The 14082-nt window shown below is 38.5% G+C and overlaps 1 protein-coding gene across 1 annotated transcript; it reads right to left on the bottom strand.

Moving 5' to 3' along the window:
• Positions 1–1058: 1058 nt before the first annotated feature.
• Positions 1059–4836, bottom strand: COXFA4 (cytochrome c oxidase associated subunit FA4). The gene is made up of 4 exons (XM_021538348.2): positions 4664–4836; positions 4010–4098; positions 3628–3688; positions 1059–1275 (listed from the first exon to the last, which is right to left on the bottom strand). The coding sequence occupies exons 1-4, from the start codon at positions 4706–4708 to the stop codon at positions 1219–1221; spliced, it is 252 nt and encodes an 83-aa protein (XP_021394023.1). The 5' UTR covers positions 4709–4836; the 3' UTR covers positions 1059–1218.
• Between the last annotated feature and the right edge of the window lie 9246 nt (positions 4837–14082).

Genomic DNA, 14082 nt, shown 5'->3' with positions numbered 1-14082 from the left:
ATGAGAGCCCTTCAAGCAAATGAAAACTGAGTGAATCCACCAGTTCCGTACATAATAAAAGGATAATCTGAAATGCTACCAAATAAATGATATAATTTTACCTACAAGGCTGTTCCATATAAAATACGTCTTTGCAAATATCAGTTATTTTCCAATTACCACTGAATAATTTTCTTCTCCAAGTTCTTGCTGCTTGATTTGCCTTTATTACTTGTAATAGTTGCTATAGTTATCTACATTCTTGGAGTCAACTTTAAGCAGAGATTATCAAGATAAGAACAGCTGTACTCTGTCAGACAGCCCAGAATTAATACCCCTTATCCAAAGAAGTGCCAGATGTTCACAGTAAAGCACAAAGAACCTACCATAAGTTACAGACTTGCAAAGATACTTTGTCTTCCCATAGCAAGACCAAGCCAATAGCAATACTCAGCCAGGTACTAAAGTGCAAGATTTTGCCCTTTCTGAAATGTATTTTTGTTCTTACATAAATAGCTAATTATTTCCCAAAACCTGTATCCTCGTCTGCTATGTGCTTCACTTCCTTAAATCTGTGATCTACAGGAAATCTTGACAATGTTTGTAGAATTTGATTTTTTAAATATTGAAAGTTGTCTGTTTATTAAAAAAAAAAAACATCTGCTTAACTTGAAGAGAAAAAAGTAAGAAACAAAAACTTTTGGAGAGCACAGTCTGGCTTTTTCCTTCCCTCCAGCAACATATGGCAACATCTGCTCCCTCCCTGATGGATAATGACTTGTTGGCATTGACTTTTCTGCAATCAAAACTTCTTAAAGTGGCAAGTAGATAAATTCAGGTATATTAAAAAATATTTATGCATATACATAAATGTATGCTTTCAAGTTTTTGAAGTTTGGTATAACTGCATGAGCATGCAGTTATTTTTCTGAGATCAATACACTGAGCATAAGGCCCACCATAACAACTTTGCTTTCTTGTCAAGGAAACATGAAATAGCTTTTGCTTACTGACAAACCATACAGCAGCAACTGTTAATAGGACGATATTGTCATTTTGCAAAATGAAAGAGCAGACACTTCAAGTTTTAAACATTTATTAAGCCTCGTCAAAACAGTTTCAAACACATGACCTGGTGCTGTGTGAGGCAAATTTAATTTCCTGGATGATTAAACATGACACTTGTGCGAACAGCTTCCGGAAGACCTTTCTGTGCAGCTTACAGACATTATTGTGTTTTTAGAAGTCAGGACGGTCCTTTTTCAGTCTACTGTAGTCCATATTAATCGAGAACAACTAGGAAAGAGAAGGGAAAGAATATGAATTAAGAAGCTTTTTTCCCTGGTATTTACTAAAAATATGCATCATTGAACTTCTGCCAGGAAACTGAAATCATATTTTGAATCTGTGAACTGGGTGCTAATAAATAAATAAATAAAAACTTTTGATAAACAGTAACTTTTTAATATTAATTCTACACCCAGTATTAAAAGTTCTGCATTTAAAATGAGTGGTCATGTCTTCCACTAAAGAAAACCAACAGTGTCTCTTCTTAACTCCCAGAATTAGAAGTCCATTCAGAGGAACTTTCTACAGTACTGATGAGTTTATCCATTTTGCTCACAATCTATGGCTCCTGCATATTGTGCCACATGGCAAGCTGGCTTTTGCCGTCAAAGCAGTGTCTGTGAACAGACAGCAGCACAAAAGAACTTTTAGAGCAGTGCTAGAAGAGTCAAGTTTGGTTTAGGTAGCTGCATCTAGAACTGCAAAGGATGACAGGAGGAATTAAAGTCAGAAGAGATCCTCTCACATGCTAATTGGATTCTGTTACAAGCAATCCAGAACAATGAGAGGACAATGAGTTTACAAACTAACTGCATATTTTGGCATCACAGCCTGACTTGACATCAATCATGTGATAGCACAGTTTTTCTTAAAAACAAAAAGATTAAAAAGCACGTAACTATCAGTTTGATTATTTTTAGTTACATCCAATTTTTATTTTTTTTTAACTTTCTTAAAGAAAACACAACAGCCTACATCACATTCAAATTGCAACTTTCTCTGCAACTCCTACAGTAATGCTCAGGTTGTCAATTCTTTTCTTTGGAAAAAAGACTGAGGAAGTTAATAGGACAAAAAGAAGCTTACAATAGAAAAAAAAATCCCATCAAAAGCTAAGACTTGTATAACAAGAACTTTTTACTAAAGAGTCATCCTCAAATTAGAATGTATGTCCTTTTCATACCCCATAAGGCAGATTTGGAAAAAATGTCAGCAGTGATTCTCACACCCAAATATGGCAAACCCAGAGGCTGTGTTTGCATGTTAAGGCAGAAGGGGAATGCTACACAAGTCATCCACTCTTTAAAAGAATTTGTGCTGTGCACTATGCAGGACTAGCCGAGTCCGGATATTTACAAACCAGCAACATTCCAGAACTGGCAATGAAAACAAAGAATGAAATGTTCTTCTTGGACTTTTAAGGGAACCACAACCTGTTTTATTTTGGAAGTGTGGGGTTTTTCTGTTTATTTCAATGATTGGGATCGTAGTATATGGTACCAAACAAGATACTACCCTTGAAGACACAGTAGGTTTGCTTTTTGTAGCATGAAAATAATCTTAAAATATTCTTAACAGCAATCTACTAAAATAGCACAATAGGACAATGAAGCTGGTGAAGGGCACAGAGAGTAAATCATACGAGGATTGTCTGAGGGAGCTGTTGTTCATCCTGGAGAACAGGAAGCTCAGGGGTGGTTGTTCACTCTCTACAACTCCCTGAAGACGATGTAGCCAGGTTGGCCTCTTCTCCCAGGCAATCAGCAACAGGACAAGAGGACACAACCTCCAGCTGCATCAGAGGAGGTTCACATTGGACCTCAGGAAGAATTTCTTCACTGGAAGGACTGTCGCACATTGCAACAGATTGCCATGGGTGGGGATGGAGTCACCACCCCTGCAAGTGTGGAAGAAATGACTGGATACGGCATTTAGTGCTATGGTCTAGCTGACAACATGGTGTTCAGTCAAAGGTTGAACTTGATAATCCTTGAAGTCTTTTACAACACGAATGAGTCTACAATTTAAGGAATCCTCAAAACTACAAATGTTTTAGACATCTTTGCATGCTTCTTCATTAGCTCTATGAAATTATTTTAATATCAGCTAAAAAACATTACTATTGCATCCAGTTACTTACAATATTGTTTTGTTTTCAAAAAGTCAACTGCAGACCTGAACTCATAGTTACATTAAACACTGACATTTTCCTGCTTCTCATGAGTAAAAGCCAACAGCTTATTCAGATCTTCTGAGGTTTTGTCCTTCTCCATGTAGTTTATTTCTGAGTATTATGAACCAGTAAATTTTTCCCTCTCACTTATAGCTGCTTTTTTCCTAACAGTGCAATAAATATGACTGCTTTAATACAGACTCTTTTCACCCCATTATCAACCACCATTAGGAGAGTTTTAAAACTCAAACTCGGCTATCTCTGCTCAGAGCTCTAGAGACAATCAAATGCTGCACAAAAGGAATACATCACTCATCCAACTACTTGCCCATATAATCAAACATCCTAAAGCAGTCGGCTACACCTCAAATATGATGCTTCATAAAAATCCGTATTCCTCAGTTTACCTTGTACTGGTCATTGGGAGCCATTTTGTTCCAAGGTTCTGGGTTATTTTTCTTGTCCCAGCTATTGAGAGAAATGCAAGATGTGAGAGAATATTAACACTATCTTCAAAATTTAAAAAAAAAAAAAAGTACTGTGGTTATTAGGTCACTGAGTAAGCCATCCAAGCAAGTTTCTACAGAAAAAGGCACTGTCCTTTGTCAGCAGTCTCTAAATATCATGGTAAACAAAGAGATTGCCAGATCAAGGAAAGCTTCACACACTTAATGTCAGGTGATACTGGATGAAGACATTAAGGCCTCCAGAAACACAAAAACCAAGGCAGTGGAGTGTAACATATGCAGCAAGAGGACTGTCACTGGGGATTGATTACTGAATACATACCTAACATCAGGGTTGAACATTGCCAAACGCATAAGATACAGGCTTGCACCAATACCTCCAGATCCAATGATCACAAACAGAGGGATCAACTGGAATAACAATACAAAAAGTTAAATATCATCCTGCAATACAACAAAATAGTATTGATACATAACACTTCTGACGTCAGCTATAGCAAGCAAAATAACAATCTTTGACTTTACAAATACGTGGCCCTCTAAACCCCTGGCCTAAGTTCCCTGTTTGCAGGATATCGTTGGAATCATTGAGGAACTAACAACTATGGAAAGACAGGTATGAAGAAACAGTCCTACATTCAGAGAGCAAACCCAAACCAACAATTCCGTTACGTGGCGTTTTTGCGACAGACAACCCTCCCTTCACTGCCAAAATGCCCCTACCGTCTGTATTCGGGTTACAAACCCAGAAACACGGGAGGGCTAGCGTGGGGGCAAACCGCTGGGCATGAAAAACGGAAGGGCAACCTCGAGCCCTGCAGCATGAGCAAGGCCGCAGCAACCGGAGGGGAAAAGGGACCTGGCCGTGTCTGGGTGCAGGAAAAGAGACGGAGGGGCGAGGAGGACGCGACCGGGACACCGATGGGCGGCAGGGAAGGGCGGGCGCGGGGCCGGGTGCCCGGGCTCAGGTACTCACGGCCGGGTGCTTCTTCGCGTGCGTGAGGACGGTGCGCAGCACCATGGCGGCGGCGCGGGGTGGCGGTGGTTCGGTGGCGGCGGGTGCGGGCGAAGCTCTCGCTCTCTGCAGGCTCCGCGGCGCTGCCTCCCCCTTCAGCCGCCGAGCCCCAATGTCACCGAGGCCCCCGCCGCGGCAGGTGCCGCCGCCGCCGCCCGGATGTGGCAGCTCCGGCGTTCGCCTGCTCGCCCTCCGCCGCCCCGCGCCGCCGCCGCCGCGCCGCGCCGCCCCGCGCCGGCCCCGCCGCGCTGCCCGGCCCGCGCGAGCCCCGCGGGAGCGCGGCCCCGTCCTGCCGGCCGCGCGGGCGCCGCGGCGGGCAGCAGGCACCGGGCCGGGCACCCCGCGCGGCCGGGCGCCCGGCCCAGCCCGGCCCCCGCCGCGCGGGCAGCGCCTGCGCCCGGCCGCCGCGGCGGGCAGCGCCTGGAGCGGCGGGCAGCGGCGCGTTGGGTGCCCGGCCGCCCCGTCAGAGCGCGCCAGCGGGGCCGCACCTCGCTGGGCCATCCGGTGCAACCTCCCTGCCCCGGCACGGCCATCCTGGAGCACGTGGCGCAAGATCGCATCTCGACGGTTCTGCAGTATCTCGTGAAAGAGACTCCACAACCGCTGTGGACAGTCTTTTTCAGTGTGCAGTCATATGCACAGTAAAGAAGTTTTTTCTCGTATTCATGTTTTCATCAGTTTCTTCCCGTCGCTTTACATCCCATTGCTTGTCGCTCCCAAGGACAGCCTGGCTCCATCCTCTTGATATCCCTTATGGATATCAATTAAGTTCCCTTTCAGTCATTCAATTTTGAGACTGAACAGGCCCAGCTCTCCCAGCTTTTCTTGTTAAGAGAGTTGCTCCCCTAATTGTCCTCACTCACCCTCCACAGGACCTGTTCCAAGGGTCTCTTTTACTGAGGAGCCCAGAACTGGACACAGCATTCCTGCTAACCTAAGACAGAAATAGTCCTTTTTGTAAGTCAGAATCAAAAGAACTTTGCAGGAATGCTTTTAGTTTCTGTGACTGTATAACAAAGTAAAATTTTGAAGTAAAAGATAACAAAGTGGCAGAGAATAAATGTGTTCAAGAAAATTGATGTCTTCTGTTTCACTCCCTAGTTCCACAGACCGTCTTCTGCTTATTTTCAACCATTGTCTCAAATTGTCTCTGTTAAAATAAATTTAAAAAAAAAAAAAAAAAAAGCCAAACCATATTCCTTGCATATCATTCAAAAATCCATTTTTTTTTTCAGATTGCTAGAGCCAATTTAACCTGGATAACAGCTAAGTTCAGGAGCTTGTACAGATGGATTTGGCAAGTCATTGGGTAGTACAACTAAAAAATAGTTATAACAATGTTATCTTTTGCTTGTCTCCTTCATTTGCTTCAGAGTTGATAAACGGAAAAAAGTAGTTAGTGTGCTCCAGGAGTCTGTTAACTGTTCCAGTATTCATTATGTCATGATAACAGTACTTTTCCATTTTTTTTTTAATGGAAAGAACAATTTGCCTATGTTAAAACTATGAAAATAATACTATTGCTGCTATTCTTGTATAGAAGAGAAATAAATGGAACCTCCAAGAGTAACTTGGGAGGTTACAGTGCTCACCTTGTAGCAGAGTAGTTGAACTTTTCACCATATACCTGGATTGCAGGAGACGCCAGTTGCTGCATGAAAACCAGGGAGCAAGCGAAGGCTAGCTCCGTGGATATCAAAGATATCCAGGATAGCCAGAAACAAAAGCTCTGCTGAGATTGAAAGAGTGCTTCCCCATGCACAGCCAGCATATGGCTAAGTGAGAAAATTTGGAGACTACAAGTATTCTGTTTCTACACTACTAAGTGAAGAGCATCAGAGGTACATTGTTTCCACTAGGCTATGTCTTGGCACATATTTTTAGGAAATACATCATGATTTTTACATGCTTTTCAGTATCATTTTTTTCACAATGATTTATAGTTTTTGCTGTCTTATGATTTTATGAATTTAAAGAGGCGTAGTACCTGATCAGTTTGCAAAACTTGTAATGCATTTCATGTGCTTTCATAAATTTTTATCATTTTGTAAGTCAGCTTTTATTGCCTGGACCTGCATGGCTCAGCTGTTTTGTTGTTCATATACATGCCTTATTATTTATAACACTTGGAATTTTGTGTGTGGGAATGAATTTTGCAGACATAAAAAATTAAGGTTTGAAAACAATCACAAATCAGATCTTTTCATTTTAATTTTGAAAATTGCAGGTTAATATTTTTAAATTTCACACAATGCAGCACTGCTAAAAATGCAACACCTCACTTGCATCACTTGGCAAAATACTGAGTATAAACTCAAAGTACCTCATGGCATCCTGATGATGGATCCATAGTTCTAAGAAATACCTACTCAGCTACCAAGTTTGAGTGCTTGTACTATGCTATAGTTATGCAAATTGTATGAGTTAATTTATAGTAATGCTGTCAATAGATTAGCCATACTTGAAGACTAACAATTTTCTGCAACTTATCAACCCATTCCCAGAAAGACAGTAAACACTGGGTAAAGGTAGATAATTTTGCCACTCTCTTTGCTTCCTTTAATCTAAGTAAAGTTATTTTTGTGTAGGTTTCTGCTTTTTAAATAAATGAATGCATAAATCCTTCAGGTATTTTGGCAAGATTTTGTGATGAACCAGTTCATTAAGAACTAGGGGCTAGACTTGCAGTAGTGTTCAGCACTGCTGAAAAATCAAGTCCTCACGTTATTCTGATGCTTTGTCATTTATTTATTTGTCTTGTCTTCTATTCTCCTGTACAGCATCGCCTCATGGCTTCTGTCTCTCACTGTCCCTCCTTGATTGTTACTGTACCTTGTTCCTGTCCTTAGGCTCATTTGAGCTTTTGATTACAGAAACTTTTCTTCTATTCCAAATGCTTTTAGTTTTTGGTGGCCTTCCTGTTTCTAAATTCCTTGAACCTTACCTGTCAATATGAATTGATTAATAGAAATCTGTAGATTTCTAATCTGTTCAGCAGCAAGTATGGTATTCCTCATTTTTCTTTATTTAAAGCAACTAACTTTAGCCACAAATATAATCAGGTCTGATCTCCTGAAGAACAAGAATCAGACATCATAATAAAATCAGGTTATTTGAAGAATTGCACTCTTAAGGTTTGACAAAGTCAGTTCATTAAAAAAAAAAAAAAGAGAAAAGAAAAAATTATAGTCAATTTGAAATTACATATTTTACTTGGAGGAAAATAGGAAAGCAAGATTAGTAGATTTGGAGATATTCCAACTGGTTACTGATCAAGAAACTAAATTCATTGTAAATTGTCCTATAGCATCAGGACATTTCTCTGTTAATCTGAACAATGTATAAACTGAGGATTTTCTATAGGTCTCACCAGGTTTTGTAAAAAGGCAAGGACTTTTAACATTCTAAGCAGAAAAAAGGAATTATAGGAGAGCAAAATATACTAAAAAACCTCAAAAATATGTAAAAATGTGAAGTATAGCTTATCTGCACCAAAGGGATTGTTGTGATTTTATTTTATTTTACTGTTTTTATTTTATTTTTGCAATCTGTTCTCTGTGATGTACGTCCTTGTATTCCTTTCTCTGCACTTAGCAGGGAGCAACAGCAGAACAGGATGTATGTGTGCAGACCTATGCCAAGCCCACTGGGGTAATTTGGTTACATCTTCCTTAGCATCTGATTTATATTTGGTTCTAAATCTGTGAAATGGAGTAGCTGCATAGTCTATTCTTGCATGCCTGGTCTAATGGACATAAAGAGACATGGGGGACATGAGGTGGATAGATAAGGGCACTAACATTTAAATATAGCAGCTTGTGAAAAAATCTTCCTTAAGTGTAAACATCGCAATTGTTTTGCAAAAAAAAAAAGCCTTAAGAATTTCGTAGTGTTAGTTAAGCGAAATGCCATGCTTATAGAAAAAAAAAAAAAGTAGAAAAAAATTAAGATTAGAAACAAGATTTTTTTTTTTAAACTGCAACAAAAACTATGTTGTTTATGTATTTAAGAAATTATGGTGAAAGGAAGTAAGCTAATGGAACTTTGAAAACTAACAGTACAAGGGATATCATAAAGAAGAAATTAAAATGAATGGTACTGAGACATAGAATATGGAAATATTCTTTATGTCTGTCAAAAATCTGTGTTGATAAAGGTTCCTGTCTCTACATATCCATTAGAAGTACACAACAAAGAGCAGGGCAAAAACATAACAGCCGAGAATCAAATACTTAAAATGAAAGTTAATTGTGGTCCCTGTTCCTGCTTACTCTCTAGGTTCAAAATAGCAAATGAAAACAGCTGGTGTTTACTTTTAAAATATAGTTTGTTTTAAGTTATATAATCTGCCAAAATTTAGGATGCAGAAATACAGGCCCCATACAACTTTCACCCAACTGGATAGCTTGAATGTGACCAGAAGACTGCAAGAAATTACTGGAATGGTCCCCCTAAAAACTACGTTGATCCAGTGCCCTTTTACAGATAATCTCTTTCATGGAATTGCATTCATAAATGGTATTTCCCTGTAAGCTGCTCTTGTGTTTGATTTAAAAAACTATCTGGACTCTATAAATAAAATATGAGTTTTGTGGATCCATAGAAATTCAAAATCTTCACTAAAAATGTAAGCAGGACTAGTACCTGAAATTGTTTTTAATTAGATGCTGCTTCAACTATTCAGCAACAACTTACTGGAGCTAAATTAAAAGTGCTTCTGTTTCTAGTTCCTGTAATAGTCTCAAGGCTTTTGATTTTTCATCTTCATACAGGAGGTTTAAGGATGCTTTTTAGTTTCTGTTACGGAGTAAGGATAAACATGCTTGAACAATAGTTCAGGACCATTCTGTGTAATTTCTTTTACATATACTGGAGAAGGAATAAATAGTTCTTCTGAGTCCTTTGCTCTCATGTTCAAAACTCAAGCTAATCTTTGGTTAATCTTTTGTTTGCACATAGTTTTAGCAAAATGTACTCACATCTCAGATTTTTTGGGTTTTTTTGGTTTTGTTTGTTTGGGGTTTTTTTTTGTTTTGTTTTGTTTTTTGTTAAATGATGGAAATCTATGACAACCGAGACAAGTCCTGGATTTCCAGATCTGGCACGACAGAGTGACACTAATAAAAACTATCATCTTTCATCAGCTATTGGCTAATGATTTATAAAAATTTGATCAGGGTGTTCTCTTTGATTAAAGTTGCTCTCCTTTGTTGTAAGATAATAGTTTGGTCTTGACAGCCCTTTCCAGGATGTATTGCTGCTTAGGAAAAACTGCTGCAGCTGCCATATGAGTGACTCAAGCAGACTGGGAACAGAGCAAACTGCTTACAGGCAGCTTCTGAAATGTAGAAATACACACACACAGACACACACGCATACACAAAGTATAATTGACTGTACAACAGGAATGATGCATGAGATCTCACATGCATTCCAAATATTAAAGAGAATAATATAGTAATAATAAAGAAACATGAAAACTGTTTGTGTTTATAAAGTATAGTCTTATTGCAGTGGGGCTATCTGCAAAAGCTTTGCCAACAAAGCATTACGCAGTTAGAAAATAATAAATAGATTTTGTATTCTAATTTTTTTTTTTCTGTATTTTCTAATGCCATGGAGAAAGCCAGTATTTTAATGGAGCCACAATTTTTAGAAAGAATAAGGCTCCCAAATCTAACAGTTTTAATAAGCCAAAATTTGTTTTTATTTACGACTGTGATAGAGCCTTTAGAGGACAGGATGAGACTTAATTCTGATCAAGTTATTTTCCACAAACCTAGGCTGGAGAAAGATCTCATCTGTCTTCCACTAACAAGAGCTGTGTGCTTTTGTTTTCTTTATGGACAGGATAACAAGTGATTCTTGAAATTTATGAACAGGACAGATACTGCTATTTTGAAAGTAAGGATGTTATTCATGTCCATTATTTGCCTCTCTTTTCTGCTGTAGAGTCTAGAAGAAGGTTGGTATTTGCGAAGTAGAAAGGATTACTGAATAGAAATTGCAAAAGAATGTTTTTCAAGTAGTTGAGAACTTCTGTATGTTTTATGCATTGCAGCAAGAAGTGATACAACATTTCAGCTGGTAATACCAATGACAGAATTATTATTGATTACTTTAGGAGTCTTTGGATCACATTGCAGATCCTGGTACTATTGGGTAACACAGAACCATCCCAAAAGGATGGGTGTGGAATGTGTTTTGCATGTGTTTCAGTGAATGAAAATGCACAATACATTCCACAGAAGTTTAGAAATGCAAAAGTTAGGAGTTTAGTTTAAGCAAGTCTTGCTTCTGAAATCAGTAGAAAGATATGGATGGTTCCCAGAGGCAATCTAAGGTAAAACTAGGATAAATCACTCTTTCAGGATTTGGCCTTTGACAAAATCACAGGAGGTAAAAGCTGATGCACAGGGATAGATTTCAGTTAGATTTGAAAATGTTTTTCTGGGTAAAGCTCATGATTACATTACCCTTCAGAGCAAACCCAAGATATATGCAGTATCCTGATATGAACCTGGGAAGACTTGGAGTGCTTGTGCAGAACATCTAATAATATCTGTTTCTTGCTATTTTCACATGATTAATTCTGTGGAAAAACATTAGTATTGGGGTTCCTCCTATGAGGGCTATGTCATCAACAGTGTAACAGCTGATGAGTTTTTTAAGTGGCCTGATTTTAGAGGCATGGCATATAACTGGGGATAAGCAATTGGTATGTTAGCAATGGTTTAAACCTTTTTGTGGCTTTGCCAGATGAAGTATAATTTGGACATAAACAAAATTGGTATGGGAGGGAAGTGACAAGTTCTTGTCAAGAAACTCTAACCATTGTCCTTTTTCAATATCTCAAATTACCACATTTGTTTGAATCATTAGTACATTATGCAGATAATTTCTAGCATAGCGAAACAAAAAATCCAGTTTATCTCTGGGTAAATAATAAATAAATATTCAGTACTCTCTCTGTTTGGGAGAAGGGAGATAGACCATGTTTTAGCCTGGATGCAGACTAAAGTGCTGCATCCAAACATTTTGAAGAATGACATTTTTTGTCTATGCTTTTGTCTGGATTAGTATAAAACTCAGTGTTCTGGTCTTAAGAATACAAAGTATCCCAATATCTCTCCTTAATAAATCACAAAAGCTTTATCAAAAAGTGCATGAAAGTAATTGTTCTGGTTATTCTTGAGTTTTACTTACTCTTTTTTGAAACTACTACTTGGTTAAAAATTGTGTGATGTAGCACTTATTGAGAAGTAGTGTTCCTATGCTATCCTTTCTTTAAACACAGCTTCATTTAATGTAAGAAATTATGTTATTATATTTATGGGAAAAGGATAATAACATGCTTTGATGTAGGACTGAGCTCATCCTTCTCCTTTGAATAATGTATACAGCATATCTGTATGATTCACACTGTGTGATTGCATGAAATATATAACTGTAATCAGACTTCTAAGCAGGAATTTATTTTGTTTGAACAGCAGACTCCTGACTGAAATAAAAATTATGTGAAGGGAAAAACTACAGTATCTCTTGATATTTCTTCTTATATGTACTAAGACATCAAAATTTTTCTTTGGGAAGTGGCAGAACATAAGAGTTAGCATATTTAACTGAAAAGGAGTTTCATGGCATACTTTCTTTTTTTCTATGAAAGGCTGTTTTCTCCTTACATTACACAAGAAATCAGATTAAAGACAACAGAATATTTTCTTTGTTTACTTGCTGGTTTCAAAACATATGTGGTCCAAAACTGTTGACTCCTGTCTCTCACTAACCTATTTGTCTGACAAACTTACTAGCTTGTATACTTTGAGATGTTACTCCATTGATGCTGTCTTTGCCCATCAGTTTTTCCACTTTGGGGCTTGCCCTAAAGAAACACATCTTTCAGGCTGCAATGCTATTTAAGGAGACATAAGCAGAACCGTATCACTTATGTGAAAGTTTTCTTAACAAACACATCTAGTACTCCTGAAGTATTCAAGCACCCAATACTTGCTGTCTTTTCTCTGTGGAATGCAGAACAGATGGAGATTAAATGAATAAATTTTAAAACTGATGTATTCTGCAAGCATAATTTAAAATACTGGAGCTCTGAAAAAAAAGTAATAACCTTGTCAAAAATATAGGGATATATTTACACAACCTCTTCACAGCAGAATCATTACTAATTAAAACAAAACAAAACAAAACAAAACAAAAAACCCTGCAAGAGGCCAGTCTGGAGATGTTTAAAACTAAAATAAATAAGTCCTTACAAGAACAATCTGTCTAGTCAAACTTGAATTTTGTGGGAGGATGGATTGTAGAATAGAGATAGTGCTGAAGGCAATCTTGCCCCTGAGGAGTTGCAGCTGTACTAATTACCAAAGACTAGGAACAGCCTTGCCTTTAATAGGTCACAGCTGTGTCCAGTAAGGATGGGTGTTATAAAAGAGTTGATTAGGTGGTTGGTGTGAGGGGTTGTGTATGCTGCTTGGGTTAGGAAGGGTCAGGAGGTTGTGTGGAAGGAAGAGAAAAGGAACCAGTGCTGTGAGGGGCTGCCTGTGAGAACTCACAGAGAGGAGGTATGAAAGTCTTGCAGTAGGATGATAAACTGATGGTGACAGTTCACCATCATCCACCATTGACTGGTGCCAAGCACTGACACCAGCAGAATTCAGTATATTTGTTGTGCAAAACATGCTTTCATTAAAAGTTGGCCAAATTGAAATAACTTGTGATTTTAAAATCAGAAAATTCCAGTGCAATGAGTCTTAAAAGAAGTAATCCACATTGCATTTTACAGGAGGAATTTTTGCTCTATGTCTCTACCTCTCTGCTCTCCTATTTGATTTGGAAGGGGAGGTAGAATGATTTTCAAGGTTGTATTTTTTTTAGATTGATTTGTTGGTATACAGTTTCATGACTGCAGAATCTGGAAGAGAAAGAAGAATCATTTGAAGAGCAACAGAAAAGACTCTGAATTGTGGATTCCACAAATCATTTTTCTTTACAGCCACCTTGAGTCAGAGAATACAAATAAATAACCGTGAGAACACAGACAGGTATGCTTTTATTAGATGGAACAGTAAAGGATGTAATGAATCGCTTAGGCCAAAGTAGCACAGTTGTTTTAATTCACAGTAAACTGAAAGTGCTACTTGGAAATAGTTTTATCCATCTTTTGACTTTAGGTGCTCATGTTTCAGCACTAGTTCACATAAGGCTGTGTAAAAGAGATGAACAAAAAGGTTCTTTCTGGACCAATTCCAGGTCAGTGCTAATTTCAAGTGTAAAGGATGTCATTGCAGAAAGCATGCAGGAGCAGTGAATGGGAAGGGGTGATGGGGTAGTGTTGTCTCACTCCAGGCCCAACTGGTCAGCCC

This window comes from Lonchura striata, chromosome 1 (assembly GCF_046129695.1).
Source record: "Lonchura striata isolate bLonStr1 chromosome 1, bLonStr1.mat, whole genome shotgun sequence".
Taxonomy (NCBI): Eukaryota; Metazoa; Chordata; class Aves; order Passeriformes; family Estrildidae; genus Lonchura; species Lonchura striata.
Note: the sequence above shows the minus strand (reverse complement) of the source record. Positions and strands in the feature narration are given on the sequence as shown.

Excerpts from the sequence above, each read along its gene's own strand:
- COXFA4 (XM_021538348.2), bottom strand. The coding sequence starts at position 4,708 with ATGGTGCTGCGCACCGTCCTCACGCACGCGAAGAAGCACCCGGCC. Across the intron at positions 4,099-4,663 it reads ACGCGAAGAAGCACCCGGCC|TTGATCCCTCTGTTTGTGAT; the intron begins GTGAGTACCTGA and ends TTGTTATTCCAG. Across the intron at positions 3,689-4,009 it reads ATGTTCAACCCTGATGTTAG|CTGGGACAAGAAAAATAACC; the intron begins GTATGTATTCAG and ends TTCTCTCAATAG.